The sequence below is a fragment of the Lepidochelys olivacea genome (genome assembly GCF_965140295.1).
Source record: "Lepidochelys olivacea isolate rLepOli2 genome assembly, chromosome: 1".
In the NCBI taxonomy this organism is placed as follows: domain Eukaryota; kingdom Metazoa; phylum Chordata; order Testudines; family Cheloniidae; genus Lepidochelys; species Lepidochelys olivacea.
The window spans coordinates 269,338,899-269,356,120 of record NC_140411.1 but is presented as its reverse complement, the minus strand read 5'-3'; the positions used below and the strand labels follow the sequence as shown (position 1 = coordinate 269,356,120).

Genomic DNA, 17,222 nt, shown 5'->3' with positions numbered 1-17,222 from the left:
GTGTCTCAAGAATCTGTTGTTATGGGTCCTCTGTTAGTGCCTGGATCTACCCAGATAAGAGAGATGTGGTACTAAGCCAGCACCTGCCAAACATCATCATCTTCTTCCACTGGAACAAGCCACAGCAAGTTTTCCCTTGATGTCAGGGTTTTCTTTAGCTTTGAAAAAGTCTGTTGCAGCACAAGACTTTTGGGCACAGTCTCCTGAGTTTCACGCAGGTTCTCTATCTGAGGATGTTTCAGGCATGCCCTCGTGAGCAAAGGTAAAAAAACCTGAGAGGTCTTCAGGTCCAGAAGTCTTGGCACTATCCCAGAAAGGGAATAAACATGTAAGCCCAAGAACTGTGTGGCCAGGGCACTGTTGAGTCTGAAGCCTCTCTTGGCTTTTCTTGTATTGCCAACTCCCTGTTTTTCTGCAATTGTGGCTCACGTGGGACCTGTAGCACCATTACCAGAACATATGGCTTCGCTACTGGCTAGAGGAGATAGTGCTCTTCTCTTTCTAAGAGAATAATTCATCTGCCATATTTTTTCTGCTGAGAGGAAAATACTGTATTAGTCATGAATAGTGTGTCTGTTTCCTTCAACAATAGTAAGTAGATACTGGGTTTTACCATTCTAATATTAATGCAAAGCTAAGTTGTTGGGGGTTTTTTTTTTTTTTTTTGAGGTCAGCTTCAAGGATATGCTGTAAATATTTGTATTTAAATTTTAGTTTTCATTAGTCACTAGAGTTTGTTGGAAATTTTTTGTCTAAACACTTTCATTAAAAAATGCCAACTCAGCAAACCAATTTTTCTCCCCAGAAACTTTGTTAGTCCTCTCTGAAATGTTCCTATCTGTGTAACCTGATGTTTAGGGCACTTCTGATTTGGAGCAGGTCTCCTACATCCCAGGGGGTTCCCTAGCTGCTAGGCTAATGGGTATTCTGGGATTGGTGCTCTCATTTCTGTGAAAAATGTCAAAAGGTCTGTTTTATTTTGAAACAGAACAAAAGCAAATTCCAAAATCTCAAAATTTGGGGGGAAATGGAATCCTTGTTTTCTAGCCAGAACTATTTGTTCCAGCTTTCCAAGCACAAAAATACATGAGGCAATGTAGATCTTAAAATGTAAACTGTCATTAAGTACAACTGAAGTGTTACAATTATTGCTGTTTTTAATTTGACTTACAAGCTTTCAAAATTGAGCTCATCGAATGCTGAGTCTGGAAATTCAAATACTCCACTTTTGCCCACTGTAATCAAGACTCCAGAAGCAAATGAGAGGCTAGGGAAGAATATTCAGACACTCTTGATGTCCGATTCACCAGTAAATGGTACTACCTCAGCAAGTAAGTGTGTGGAAGTTGTCTGGTTTTACAAGTGGTTATTGTGTGTTATGATACCTGATGTGAAAACTGTCACAGAAGTTACTTTAGCATTAAAACTGAATAAAAGGGCAAGTAACTGTGAGGAATTTTTTTGTTTATAGTATACTAAGTATAACTTGAGCTGCTTAGATGTGTGATAAAATAATCAAAAGCATCTAAGGGCTTGTCTACATGAACACTTAGTTTGCAGCAAGCTTGGGTGTAACTATAACCTGCCAAACAACCTGTCTGTGTGGACCTTGCTGCCATGCACTTAAAGAAATCCCTCATGCATTCTGATCTACTCCCATTTCAAAGTCGTGTAGCTGAAAGTGCACTAGGGAGCTTTTAGTCTGCAGCAGACTTACACCTCAGCTTGCAGCAAACTGTCTGTGTAAACACTCCCAAATGACTTGGGAGCCTAAAGGCCAGATCTACAAAGGTGTTGAGGTGGTTAAAGATGCAGGTAGGTGGTTAGTGGGATTTTTCTAAAGCACCTGAATAAGACCTATATTTCAATTGCTTTTGTAAATCCCACTAAGCACCTAGCCATATCATTAGTACCTTTGTAGATCTGGCCCTTAGGCTCTCAAGTCACTTAATCTTATGAGTAAAATATTCAACAACATAGAATCATAGAAATGTAGAGCTGGAAGGACCCCCGTACGTATGTTATCTAATCCAGTACCCTGCTCAGAGGCAGGACTAAGTATTATCTGGACCACTCCAGTTGGTTGTTTTGTCTAAGCTGTTCTTAATAACCTTCAGTGATGGAGATTTCACAACCTCCCTAAGTAATTTGTTCTAGTACTTAACTACCTTGACAGTTAAGAAGTTTTCCTAATGTCTAACTTAAATCTCTCTTCTTGTAGTTTAAGAGCATTGCTTCTTGTCCTGTCCTCAGTGGATAAGGAGAACAATTCAGCACCCTCCTCTTTATAACAACCTTATATGTACTTGAAGACTGTTATGTCCCCCCCTGAGTCTTCTCCAGACTAAACAAACACAGGGCGTTTTTTTTTTCCGGATTTTCCTCGAAGGTCATGTTTTCTAGACCTTTACTCATTTCTGTTGCCCTCCTCTGGACTTCCTCCTGTTCATCCACATCTTTCCCGAAGTGTGATGCCCAGAACTGGACACAGTACTCTAGTTGAGGCCTTATCAGTGTTGAGTAGAGTAGAGCTACTTCTCGCGTCTTGCTTACAACACTCCTGCTAATACATCCCAGAATTATGTTAGCTTTTTGTTGAAACAGTATTACATTGTTGACTCATTAAGTTTGTGATCCATCTCTTAAGACAGATGCTTTGTGGAGTAACTGAAGTTTTCTCTTACTCTCCTCCAGATTCACTCTAAGACTCTTCATTTTTCTTCTTTAGGTCCAAAGATAACTTCCTCTGTCACTGCGGGAGTTGCCAGTTCATTATCTGAAAAAATAGTTGACACCATTGGAAGTAATAGACCAAATGCACCTTTGACATCAGTTCAAATTCATTTCATTCAAAATATGATACAGGAAACGCTGGATGATTTCAGGTAAAGTCTGTTCATGCAGTGTTTGGAATATTTCATTGACTTGATTTTTTTAAACTGAATTTTATAATTTTATAAGAAGTATTTAATACAAACTCTGGATGGCAAAACAAATCATTCAGTTTTGGATAATCAGAATTCAACTTTTCAACTAAAGTATGGTAAATATGCTGTAGATATTTCCATTGGTCATCAAGCTGTCTTACTAATATTAGGGTTTCTGTTAGGACTGTCAAGCGATTAAAAAAATTAATCATGATTAATCGCACTGTTAAACAATAATAAAATACCATTTAAATATTTTTGGATGTTTTCTACATTTTCAAATCTATTGATTTCAATTACAACAGAGAATATAAAGTGTACTTTATATTTTGATTACAAGTATTTGCACTGTAAAAAAAAAAAAAAAAAGAAATAGTATTTTTCAATTCACCTAATGCAAGTACTGTACTGCAATCTCTATCATGGAAGTTGAACTTACAAATGTAGAATTTCGTACAAAAAAACTGCATTCAAAAATAAAACCATGTATCTAAAATTTTAGAGCCTGCAAGTCCACTCAGTCCTACTTGTTGTTCAGCCAGTCGCCCAGACAGACAAGTTTGTTTACATTTGCAGGAGATAATGCTGCCGGCTTCTTGTTTACAATGTCACCTGAAAGTGAGAACAGGTGTTCTCATGGCACTGTTGTAGCCAGCATCACAAGATATTTACATACCAGATGCGCTAAAGATTTATATGTTCCTTCATGCTTCAACCACCATTCCAGGGGACGTGCGTCTAGGGTTGCCAACTTTCTAATGGCACAAAACCAAACATCGTAGCTCTACCCCTTCCCCAAGGCTCCGTTCCACGCTTTCTACGTTCCCCTTCTTTCGGTGGCTTGGTCTCCCCCACCTTCACTCACTTTCACTGGGCTGGGGCAGGGGGTTGGGGTGTGGGAGGTGGCTCCATGGTGGGGGGTGGGGCGAGGGATTGAGAGTGCGGGAGGGGGCTGCGGGTTGAGGCAGGGGGTTGGGGTATAAGAGGGGGTGAGGGCTCTGGCTGGGGGTGTGGCCTTTTGGGTGGGGCCATGGATGAGGGGTTCAGGGTGTGGCGGGGGGCTCTGGGCTGGGGCAGGGGGTTGTGGTGCAGGGGGGCCTTAGCTGTGGGTGCAGGCTCTGGGGTGGGGCTGGGAATCAGGAGTTTGGGGTGCAGGAGGGCGCTCTGGGTTTGGGGGGGCCTCAGGGCTGGGGCAGAGGGTTGGGGCTCGGGGTTGGGGAGTGGGCTTATCTCGGCTCTTGGTCAGTGACGCAGCGAGGCTAAGGCAGGCTCCCTGCCTGTCCTGGCTCCGCACTGCACTCTGAAAGTAGCCAGCAGGTCCAACTTCTGGGTCAGGGGGCCAGGAGGCTCTGCGCGCTGCTCTCGTCCGCAAGCACCACTCTTGTAGCTCCCATTGGCTGCAGTTTCTAGCCAATGGAAGCGCAGAGTCAGTGCTCGGGGCAGGGCCGGAGCCGCCGGGGTCCCTTTTTGACCGAGCGTTCCAGTCAAAACCAAGATGCCTGGCAATCCTGCGTGCATCCATGCTGATTATGGGTTCTGCTCGACAACAATCCAAAGCAGTGCGGACTGACACTTGTTCGTTTTCATCTGTGTCAGATGCCACCAACAGAAGGCTGATTTTCTTTTTTGGTGGTTTGGGTTCTGTAGTTTTCTGCATCAGAGTCTTGCTCTTCTGAAAGCATGCGCCACACCCAGTTCCTCTCAGATTTTGGAAGGCACTACAGATTCTTAACCCTTGAGTTCAGTGCTGTAGCTATGTTTAGAAATCTGACATTGGTGCCTTCTTTGCGTTTTGTGAAATCTGCAGTGAAAGTGTTTTTAAAATGAACATCAGCTGGGTCCTCATCTGCGACTGCTATAACATGAAATATGTGGCAGAATGCGGGTATCACAGAGCAGGGGACATACAATTCTACCCCCAAGGAGTTCAATCACACATTTAATTAATGCTTTTTTTTAAAACAAGCATCATCAGCATGGAAGGCAGGTCCTCTGGAATGGTGGCTAAAACATGAAGGGGCATATGAATGTTTAGTATATCTGGCATGTAAATGCCTTGCAATGCTGGCTACAAAAGTGCCGTGCAAATGCCTGTTCTCATTTTCTGGGGACATTGTAAATAAGAAGAGGGCAGCATTATCTCTTGTACATATAAACAAACTTCTTTGTCTTAGCAATTGGCTGAACAAGAATTAGGACTATGTGGACTTTAGGCTCTGAAGTTTTACATTGTTTTCCTATTTTGTGTTTGAGTGCAGTTATGTAAAAAAAAATCTACGTTTGTAAGTTGCACTTTCGTGACAGATTGCACTCCAGCACTTGTATAAATACTATTTCTTTTGTTTATCATTTTTGCAGTGCAAATATTTGTAATCAAGAATAATATACACTTTGATTTCAGTTACAACCCAGAGTACAATATATATGAAAATTGTAGAAAAACATTCAAAATATTTTATAAATTTAAATTGATATTCTATTGTTTAACAGTGATTAAAACTGCAATTAATCGCGATATAATTTTTTGAGTTAATCGCGTGAGTTAACTGCGATTAATCGACAGTCCTAGTTTCTGTATCTCCTATCACTGAAGTATCAATGGTCCCAATATTGCAAACTTGTAAGCCTGTGCATAACTTTATTCATGTGAGTAGTCCTATTGATTTCAATAGGTTGATACCACAATGGGGACTACTCATATGAATAAATTTTACATACGTTTGCAGGGTTGGTAAGCTACATGCTTCTTGGGTAAGTTAAGGTCTACATGATGAGTTCCTTAGTAGATTTTATGGAATCTTCTGTTGCTTCTTCCTTCTCTAGAAATAGGAGTTTCTGCTTTGGGTACTAACAATTTTGGGAGATGATTTTTTTTTTTTTTTTCCCCTCTGGGGCCCAATCCAACTCATAATGAAATCAATGGAAAGGCTGATACGGACTTCAGTTGCAGTTAAATCAGGTTTGATATGGCTCAAGTTAGAGTGGGAAAGATTGTTACCATCTTAACATTTTTGAAATGATGCACTTAAATAGAGATCACTAGAGCATTCATTTTAATATGTCAGGTGTTGCTGAGACCTATTGAAGGGTTTTTTGTATCTTATACTTTGCCTTCACTTCTGCTTTTTTATTTTTTGGTGGAAATTTATTGAGCCAATCACAGTGTATATATATAATTTTTTTTTAAACAAGAAAATAAATTGTTCAAAGCAATGCTTTGAGCTTTTCTCAGGATCTAGATAACTGTAAAGCTATTAAATCAGTTATGTACTGCAGTATTGGGTGCAGCTCTACACAAAATGAAGCCTGTATTGTAAATGAAGAACGTTGATTGGCATACATTTAGTTGTGCGTGTGGAGCTGTTACTAAAAGTTCTCTCACTTTATGAAAACAGAATGCCTCCCTAAAAGCCGAAGGAATGGCTTTTTAAACAGCTTAGCTCAAAATATAGGAACATTCACCATAAACCTCCTAACTCATTGTATCGTGAGTCCAGTGCATTGCATTTGTTGGAATTCGAGATTTTGGAAATGAAGAGGAAAAGAAACACTAGATGACCTAGTGGATTTCCCTGCTGGTAGAAAATTGTTCCCTACAATTTATTTTTTAGTGTTGCTTCCCTGCATTGTTTGTGTCCGAAGAGTCGGTCTTCTATTGGGAAACTGAGGAAAATTTTTCTGGTGTGACATTCAGCCTGACCTTTACTCTTTCTTGCTTTTGGCTTTAACTCAACCAGTTTAGCCCATGTTAAAGGCAGTGTGCCTTGTGATTATTAAGTTTTTAAAACCAGTTAGTTGGAATTTGTTAGCTAACGATGCACCTTCAAGTCCTAGCCTAGACAAGTCTAGTCCTAGCCTAGACAAGGCCGACTGTGACTAAGGCAGCAATGTTTGCAAAGAGCCTGATACAGCTCCGAGGTGTAAACTGCCCCATTCATTTTAGTGGTTGGTAAGGCAGATAACAGTTGTGATATTTCAAATGTGAGCATTGTTAGGTATTTCACTGCTCATCAAAGCATGTAAGAAAGGAGAGGAAATGCTAGTCTACGCTACAAAGGCTTTGCTGGTACAGCTGTGCCAATGCAACTATACCAGCAAGGCCTCGTAATGTAGACTCAACATATTCCAGCAAAAGGAGTTCTTTTGTCAGTATACTGAAATCACCTCCTCAAATGACAGAAGCTGTATTGGGTGCCAAAGGACTCTTGGCAGTATAAGCTGTGTAGGGACAGGGTTTTTTGCCAGCATAGCTATGTCAGGAAGAGGTGGGGTTTTTCAACCCCCTAACACACTTACCTGTGCTGGCAAAACTTGTTAGTGTAGACTTGCCCCAGTAACTTCATGAAGTTCCACAGTTGTGTAGGGTTTTAACAACACCTGGTTGGGTTGAAATGGAGAGGAGGTGGTTTTAGACTCCTAGAGGGGCTCAAGCTAGCTGTGACAGATAGTTTAACTAAGGATTTATCCACCCCTGGAAATATCCCAAAATATCTATTCCTGAATAATTATTATAGATTGGTCCCTCAGTAGTCCTTCTTTGCACAGGTTTGAACCTGAAGTGTTTGATCACTCATTGCCGGGAGTTCTCAGAACAACAAAAAACCCATCAGGGTTCTGGAGGGATTAATTTAGAGCTTATCTACACCTCAGAATTTACCAAAATAGCTACTTTGGAATAATTATTCAGAGATAGTTATTTTGGTATAAGCTCCCATGGGACGACTTACTCCAGACTGAAAGTGCCTTTTGTAAATTGGACGAAGGCACTCTTATTCCAGAATAAGAGTATCCACATAGGGACTTATCCCAAAATAACTCTTCGATAATTATTCTGATATAGCTATTTTTCATAAATTCTCAGGTGTAGACAAGACCTAATTTAATCCCTCCAAAACCCCAATGGGTTTTTTGTTCTTCTGAGAACTCTCAGCAATGAGTGATCAATGGTACAATCGAACCAGACGTGTGCAAAGGAGGACTATTGAGGGACCGAACTAGGATGTGATGGGTTTGTTTTTTCTCTTTGCATTCCAAAATTTTTGGAGTGTTGTGGGGAGTGTCTGTATCCCCCACTTTTACTCCCATTTTCTTTTACAAACTTGGGTCTAACTTGTTGTGCAGTATCACCTCAGGTCTTCCTTATTCTTTTCAGCCTGCACCAGCACTCTTATGTTTGTGTTGGCTTTGGTTCTCTCTCCTCCATGGTCCCCCTCCTTGGACTGAGAATGTCACTTTGGATTCTTTCAAGCCACACATCTCCGAACATGAGCCTGGGCTTGTGTTAATTTTTATTTTTTTTAAACAGATCCTTTGTTGTTTTTTTTTACATAGCACTCCCTAAAGTCTTAGGTTATTTTGTGTCTCTTTCAAAGGTCATTTTATATTATTTCTATAGGCTGTTTATACAGAGATGTGGCACTGATTTCTACACGGATTTTCTGTTGAAAAACTTGCAGGCCAATTATATAGATGGAAATTAATAATTTTCACACAACTTTACTCTAAATAGAAATGTTCTAAATTGTTTTGGTTCTTGTGATAGTCTTTCTCATATGTATACAACATTGTATAATCTTCTCTTTTTTTATTATTCAAAACATTTTCTGGGGTCTCACAGTGGCTTTGCTGTGATTTGACAGAACTATTGCTATGCTATTAGCAAAAACTACTTCTCCTATGACACTGATTAGTGTCATTCCACCTACTCCAGAAGTGCCTCTCTCTCCTTTTTTTTTATGTATTTCAAGAGAAAATACCATAGCTGCTTATGTTTATAACCTCCAGGATTTAATCAAGAAATACAATAAAAATGTATATATTTTCCTCCTGTTCGCAGTCTTCTTCTTGTCTTTCCCCTTTCTTTCCCCACCCCCAATTCTTAAGAAAAAGGTTCAGCTTCCTCTTCTGTAACTCTAGGGAAGTCATCCCTCAAATGAAGAAAACCAAAGCAAAACCTTCAGTTCCTTATCAAATAAACCAGGGAGCATGGAAGGAAATTGAGGCAAGGTGGCTAATGGTGGAAGCTCATTGTGTGCCAGGAGGAATATGTTTGAGTGAGGAGAGGAAGGGTGGGGAGTACCTGCCACTCTTGTTTCAGCCACTGAATTTTAGCAACCGCACAATGTAATGGTATATATTACCTCTTGGGTCTGATAAATTTTTATTTCTGCATCTTTTAAAAGGTTCTGAAAGTAGGAATCTGTGGGAGGCTCTTAGTTTGTGGAAGCCAAGGGCTTGACTCTCCCACAGCTAACTTTTAATACAATTTGGTTTGAACATTTCAGTGCCAAGGGAAAAAAATTGAAAAAACGGGGAAATCGAAGAGAAATGGAGTATCTATAATTGTCTGTGATGCAAGTCTAAAATATTTGCATGTATATCGACCCAGCTCCCACTAACTTTAGTTTTAGATCATTGATATTTGTAGTGGGAGAAAAGCAGTCTTGGGCTATGACCCAGAAGTTTTGACCCTTTTATTGTAGATGTATTGATTGGCCTCTTAGAGAGGGTACAGAACCCTTTGGTCAGTTCCTGAGATTGGCATATGTTCACTTGTGATCCAAATCTTTGGATCATTAGAAGAGTCTGACCATTAGAACAGTAATTAAAACAAATTTCTCTTATCATTCTTCCAGCCTACAGCACTATATCCTCCTAATGTATTTATAATTGTAGTTGAATAGAATATAAGGGCCATCTTTCTTTGCACTTTCAGACTTTGAAATGTAATTAGTTGTTTGTGTAACAAAAAACCCCACATAAAACCCACAGTAGCATCAGTTGGAATAGCAGAAGCACGTTGTGATGTTACTTTCCAGGCTTAGGTTTGGAAATGATTTTAGGGATACCACTCCTCAAACAGGTAGAGATTAGTCAGAATCCCTATGTATCTTCCTTGATGATGCTCAACTCTTGTTGAGTTTACACAGCTTTTTTTGTGTGGAAAAACTTGTTGCATACTTAAGACTGTAGAATTTTTGCACGTAATGTCTTTGTTATTTATGAAAAATACATAATATCCTCTCCAAAATTACAGCACTTACTGGGTACACATTTTCTGAGAATATATAGATAAATCTATTAGTTTAAGTTAATTTTAACTTAAATGGATCTTTTAAGAAATTTAGCATTTGATGTCACTCTCGTTTGTCTTTGATGATTTTAATAACTAATGTAGAATCAAGCTTCCTATATAGTTGAAACTCCTTAAAATCACTTGAATATGCAGCATTAGACAACTTTTTAATAGGATCAGTGGCCATTTTTGCTGGGTTTGGTTTTGGTTTGTTTGTTTGTTTTTTTGGCTGAAGGTTTCTTTCAGCAAAGGTTGAGAATTACTTTACTACAGAGAATCTCACAAATAACTGCTCTCTTTGGAAATGGCTGCCATCTCCAATGTTTTCAGTTGAACTAAGGGCACAGGCTGCCATAAATAATGATGGCCACTGCCTCCATTTACTTGCTTCACACAGTGCAAATCTTTGCTTTCTTACAGCGTAGAGGGTTCTGTGCTGCCAGAGAGCAGCTTGGCATCACTTCTATTGTGAACAAGAGGAGGTGGCCATTTTGAAAGAGGGTATTTTAACGGAGGGCATTCTCTGTCTCCTTGAGAATAATAGGAGGTGGCATCCATTTTGAAAGAGGGCAGTTCTTTGAATGATTTCTCCGAACAAGAGGATCATTCTTCCTCTGCTCCTGTAATGTGCATTCATGAAAATAGTGTCAAAAATTACAATAATCCTGACCCATTGATACGTGTCTCTTCAACAGGGGGAATACTTGTGTGCATGCAGGGGAATTTGGGGGTATCAAAAGATGAAATTGAAGGGCAGTGGCATGTGTGCAGGGGACTATGGAGGATGAGGGTTTGGGGAAACTGGGGTGTACATGCTGGCTGTTTGTGCTGCTCTGACAATGCAAAGCATCTGCAAAGTATGTTTAATTTGTCGGTGTGTTCTCGCTGCTTTGAATCTGGCTCTAAAAGATACTGCATATTTTCAAATCATTAGCAATATTACATGTAACATCCTCTGAGTTGCTTGTTTTGTGTTTTTATCTATGAATTTTTTAATTAAAGAAAAGAGTTTCTCTGGAAATTTATGTTAAGATGAAGCTCATCAGTTTACTATGGATGGCAGATCCCTTTAAAGAGCCTAGGTTTAAGGAGTGCCCATTTTGTAAAGTACATTTTCTAGCATCAAACCTACAGTTAATCAACTGGGGCCTCGACTGGGAGACTCTGCTCTGATCCATACTTTATGGAGTCAGCTAAGATTTTTTAGGAGAAATTCTAAGTCAGAATAAGTTGTGAGCCCTTACTCAAAATCTCAGACTCTGGATGTCTCGAAGTTTGGTGCCAAGAGATCCTGACTGTTGAGGTGGGTTGGATGGTGTGAAAGGCCTCTGACTCTCTTCTGAGTATTCTTCAAAGACTAGAAATTCAGAGAGGAAAGATGGAATTACACCTCTGCTCCCCAGAATCCATTTTATCTCCAAGTAAACTAAGAATAGTGGATTCATTAAGGTCCCAATACTGAGATTCTCAGGTTGCTAAGTGCAAAATTCTTATTTGAGGGACTTCTCTGTGCTGGGAGATAGAACTCAATGCCAAAGATTAAGAACCCTTCCAGTTAAAGATCTGTACTGACACTACTCAGAAGGGTTAGGGGAAGGTTACTTGCCAGTAAAAGGAGGTCTTCAAATAGCTCATCAGTATGGTTTCATATTCTCCACTCTCTTGGAGTTTATTGTAGAGTCTTAGGAAATGAGGACAAGGAGGTCATGCCTTCGTACATCATTTGACCTAGAATGTGCTGTGGTCTTGGAAAAGTCTGCATGGCCCATCGTAATCACTGTTCCAGACCATAATGCAATCTGTAGGTACCTTCCACAAGAGTGGACCTGTATTCATAATCTTCTTTAATTCCAAGTAGAGGTAAATGACTTTCATTTATTGAGCATCATCTTTGTGCATCGTACTCTGTGACTGAAGGAGGCTTTTCTCCTCCAACAAGGTTAACATTCAAATTGAACACTAAAAATACAGTCCAAATCTAAGATAAACCTATGATGCATCAGATGAAATGCCAATCTTGGGATCACTGATTAAAAATAAAAATGTATTTTTGTTGGCATTCCTGGTCCTGTTAGCAAACAGAGGACAAGCTCTCAAATGTTCTGTATTGCTCTGCTCTTGAAATCCTTTTTCAAGGATCATGAGCAAGGATTCATATAATCACTGGATGAACTGTTCTTGCAGAAACTTGGGAGTAGCAAAAGACATGGGCCATCCTGAATGACTTATTACAATTCTACTTGTCTTTCTGCACCAGGTAGTAGTAGGGATAGGCATTGTCCTTATTCCTGTGTCCAGGATATCCTATAGCGTTATAAGACCATTGGTTTTTTGGTTTTGTGTGTGTGTTTGGGGACTAGAGGAGAACTACTGTCTTTGTGGAATTGATGGGAAAGGTGTCATTTGGGACTTTTTATACTTTGTTCCCCCAGAGAAGCATGCCACCGAGACATTGTGAATTTGCAAGTGGAGATGATTAAACAATTCCATACGCAGTTGGTATGTACAAAGAACAATATGAAAATGTATATAAGTAATGCTGAAGTGTGCCTGCTGCTTTACAGATAAAACTGAAAGCTAGATGCATGCCTTACAACCTAAATAGAAAACATACAGAGAAGGGAGGGGGAAACACCTACATATTAATAGATGTATTAAACTGTTTCAAGCTAAACAAATGAAGTATTGAAATCTAGTAGACTGCCAAAAGGCAAATGAAACTAACCAATAATGTTTTGATACATGGGATACCAACCAGAGAAATTGACTAGCATTGGCTTCTTTTTTCTCTCTCCCTCCCTTTTTTAGGCTCTGCTGAATGCTAGCAGAAGCAGACCTATTTTCATGCTCTGAACTAATGCTAACTATACAGTATAACACAGAACACTGCTCCATACGGTGATGGTCTTCCTACTTAATATCCTAAAACAGATCTAATTACTTGCATATTATGTTGTTAAAACTATTTATTTCTTACCTTGTCCATATTCATCTGGAGAGAAAGCACTGCACTGGGACTCATGAGATTGCCATTGACTGAACTACTGTAGGGCAAACACTAAAGAATTCACATGAACTATATTTTTATTGAGCTTACAGGGGCTCAACTTGAAATGAGACTCTGAGACCTCTAGTCTGAATGTCTTGGTTTTGCTGTGAGCAGAGGGGGAAACAAATCTTTCCATTAATGAGGGAGGAAGGTAAATCTGAGAGGGAATGTCTCCCTGCCTTCACCACTTCCCCACATGTGATCATTTTAGAGTGGATGTCACACAGGAAAACAGTGTGTAGGTGGGGACATCTTTATAGTGGAACAGGGTGGGAAGACAGAATGAGCAACTTGGAATATGGCGCACATGATTATTTTTTTATTTTAGATGCTCGAGGGAGTAGTTGGTTGTTTGAGATGCCAGTATAGCCCTGACGTTTTTACTCTGTTAGGCTAGATCCAGCTAACGGATTCATGTGAGCAGATATCTGGGCATGCATGAAGCTCCAGTGATTGCGCCATGGGTCTCGGCACAGGCACAATAAATTGCAAGATTGGGGCCTTAACACAGACATGGCTCCAATAAATGAAAATAAAGATACTTGACTGGGTGAGAAGAAGAGAGGAAGGACTATGGTAACACGAAATAAATATTGTTAGTTACCTTGGCAACAGAATTTCCTTTCAACAACCATTACAATAGGACACTGTAATGCATTATCACTGCATTAGTTGTTGCTGTGATAATTATAGCATCTGAGTCCTGATGAAGATCCTGCAACTTGTAGAACATACTCTTTAAAACAAAGCTATGATGCAAAATATAATTTGAAATCATCCAACATTACAAATCTTGGGTTTTATAAAAAAAATAAGAAAATTCACTTAACATCGTTGGGTTTTTTTGGTAGTTTAAGCAGAAGAATCAACTAGTAATTGAAGGGGTTGCTTACATGCTGAAATGGAGTAAGGAAATACATTAAGAAATTGAAAGTCTAATCTGTTTTTCAAATTAAGCTAATCTATTTATAAATTTTAAGTTTTTTCTGCTATTTGGCCTACATAAAAAAATCTTTAGTATCCAGCATTGGTCATTCTTCTTTTAGTGGAAATTGAAAAATATATTCCCCATCTTAACTGGGACAAAAGTGTACTTTGATAAAATATCCATTAAAGAATAAGGAATTAATGACAGAAGTACTGTACCCCAACAAGAAAGAGTCATGTTAGTAACTTATCAAAAGGTTGGGGTTTTTTTATTTCTTTGTGAAAAAGATACAGTATATTATCAGGTTGTTGTCATTTACATTAATTTTCATCTGTTCAAAAGAGGAAACTGCAGAGAACAAAATTTGAAAAGTAAACTTTAGCTGTTGATAATGAGGGTTTTTCTCTCTTTGTCTCTAGAATGAAATGCATGCCTTGCTTGAAAGATACTCTGTAAATGAAAGTTTAGTAGCTGAAATTGAGAGACTACGAGAGGAAAACAAAAGACTGAGGACCCACTTCTGAAAGGTCCACACAGAGCTTATTTTGTTGGCATGAACTTAATGAATTTTGTACTTTAGCCTTCAAGATGTCATCTACCAAACATTGAAATCCTGTATGAAGACCAGTATTGTTTTCTTGAACTCAGAAAACCTCTTCTTTTAAAAATAAATGTTATAAGACAATACTGAACTGTAAAATTTTTAACAAATCTGCACTAATAACTGCTGTAAAGAATGTGTTCATATCTTTATGGTAAACTGACTTGAAATACATGTGTTGTCTAACAGGAAAGCTAACAGGATACGTATTTTATCGATGCTTTAGCTGTCCACAAAGTGCCTTTTATAAATTAAAAGGAAACAGGACAAATGTATTTTCCATAAGAATTTTTGAGATATACCTGCTGTCAGAGCTCTGTAGACTGACACATTATTTTACGCTTTTGTCAGCAGCAGTCTTTTTAGCTTCAGTATTTCAACTATTTTTGTGGAAAACCGCATTCTTTTCCGTATGACATTTAGAGTTTTGTTTCTGCATAGCTGGAAAAAACAGGGAATCTACTAGTAATTATTTAACATGCAGTTATAAATAACTCAAAACTTTTCCTATATGGAGCAAAACTTGGGTTCAGTCTTGGAAATATTAATGAATGTGATATCATCCTCTTGCTTGTGTTTTTTTTAATGGTTTTTATGAGAAGTGTGTGCTCTTCTGCCACTGATTCTTCCTCTCCCTTCGCTTTCCCCTCTCTCACCCCCGCTTATAAATGTTAGATTTTTAGGATGAGTTTGTTAAAATTCAGTTGTGTAAACTAGAATCCTTTCACTTACATAAGTCTGAATATTTACATAATTAATGGCATATCGAATAACTTACCCAGTTTCATTGACTATAACTTGTATCCTTTGAAGTGTTCTGAGTGAACACACTTAACCAGTGGTACTATTTACCACTACTGTAACTTTCTTTTGGCCATGCTGAATACCAAATTTAATTCATTTGTTTTAGCTATAAGCTAACATGACTGCATGTGTCATGTCAGTACTGACTGTTTAGTCCAGCAGTATAACACTGCCAGGCCTATTCTTGCAGTTCCTAGTGAGGCAAAATATCTGAAGTGAAATGCTGGCCCTATTGAAGTCAATGGGAGTTTTGCCACTGACTTCATTGAGGCCAGGGTTTTGCCCAGAATCACACCAGTGAAAGTGTTGCCTCGGCAAGGGCTTATTAGGTTCTGCTACAAGTGCCTTTTGCAGATGATGATCTGAAGATCTTAAGATACCCACAACCATTACATGATGATCCAATTGCAAAGAAGATTTCAAAAAAGAAAATACTGAGAACACAAGAGTTCATTAGCTACAACATGTAACGTTTATCTCCAGCATGACATTCTTCCAATAAATAAAAAAGCCATAACAAAACAAGTCTGTCACTTACTTAATACATTGCAAAGTTTGAAACATGCAAGAATGTTATTTGAATCTTGTCACCATCTTGAACATGATTTTTTTTTTAAAAGAGAGAAGCATAAGGGAGCGGCTCCTGTATTTTTTTTACAAGCTAATTAAATTATTTTGTTCTTCTAAGAAAAATAGAATAATATTGGTGTAACCCTCAACATTATGATCAGGACTTGAATATCAGTTTGTAGTTTATTGCTACTATGTTCAAAAGTTTTTTAAAAGTATTTCTATATTGAGTTGAATTCAAGGAAGCAGAATAAATTAAACTTATTGCAAATAATGTACAGATCACATAGTATTTTGTAAAGCTTTTGTAAGATTGTAGGATGAGTAAGCAATTTCTGACATTCAAATTACTAGTCAGAAACTTGTGAAAAAGATGGTGGTTAAAAGTGTGGTAAATCTTTCACAGTTCTACAGCCTGCATTGTTAAGCTGATGTAGCACCCAAACATGTCCAGACTGTTCCCAAAGTGTTCACACCAGGATGGCCATAAAATAGCAGGGAATTGGAAGAGCATCCTGAGTATTTGTCTGCAGATGTCACCAAGACTTCTACTTTTTGAATCAGAACCCTTCGTAAACTTTTCTGTGCTTCTGAACAAAGGACATTGCAACAACAGTGATTAAAGGAAGAAAAGGTTTTTGACCTTTGTCCTAGGGCTTGTTTCCTTATCTCAGGATTAACGTGTCACTGCTGACTAGCAGAGACACCCCAGCAATCCTGATAGCCCCTATGGGGGCAAAAAGCATATTTTACTTGAACACAGATCTGAATTGTATTTTAAAATAAAATTGTTTGTTTTAACTTTTAGAACAAAGCACTTGTGGTTAAACCCCCCCATTTTTGTGTGTGTGTGGGAATAATGATGTAGATGTGTGTATGAGTCAGGAAGAAGACTGCAAACTAGGGATGGGCCATGTCAGCTCCAGAAGTCTCATTGAATCCCACCTTGGAATCCCTTTTTGAGTCTAGCTTTGCCATATCTCCCTCTACTTTTGAATCTGGCAGGTATCTAAAGGAATTGGTGTTATGGAAATGCTGTTTGTACCATGGGATTCTGGAGTAATAGATATATCGGACTTGGAAATGGGAACAATTATGACAGGATTGATGGCCATTGCTGAAGAGCATTTTCAAATAAATGTTTGTGGGAAAGGCAGAGTGCATGCTCTCTACCACCCTTCTCAGGTACTGGTGAGTCTGGGATCCTAGACTCTCCTCCCTCCTGTGCAGTCATTCCCTGGACTCATACATACTTCCTCTTCAAAAAA

At 38.9% G+C, this 17,222-nt stretch overlaps 1 protein-coding gene across 1 annotated transcript in view; it reads left to right on the top strand.

Annotated features, from left to right (window-relative positions):
• Positions 1-16,768, top strand: part of NEDD1 (NEDD1 gamma-tubulin ring complex targeting factor) — a 59,405-nt gene extending 42,637 nt beyond the window's left edge. The window contains exons 12-15 of the mRNA XM_084650176.1: positions 1,175-1,331; positions 2,729-2,885; positions 12,435-12,501; positions 14,399-16,768. Of these exons, the coding sequence (XP_084506302.1) occupies positions 1,175-1,331; positions 2,729-2,885; positions 12,435-12,501; positions 14,399-14,503 (486 nt within the window). The 3' untranslated portion in view covers positions 14,504-16,768. The remainder of the gene's footprint in view (positions 1-1,174; positions 1,332-2,728; positions 2,886-12,434; positions 12,502-14,398) is intronic.
• The last annotated feature ends 454 nt before the right edge of the window (positions 16,769-17,222 follow it).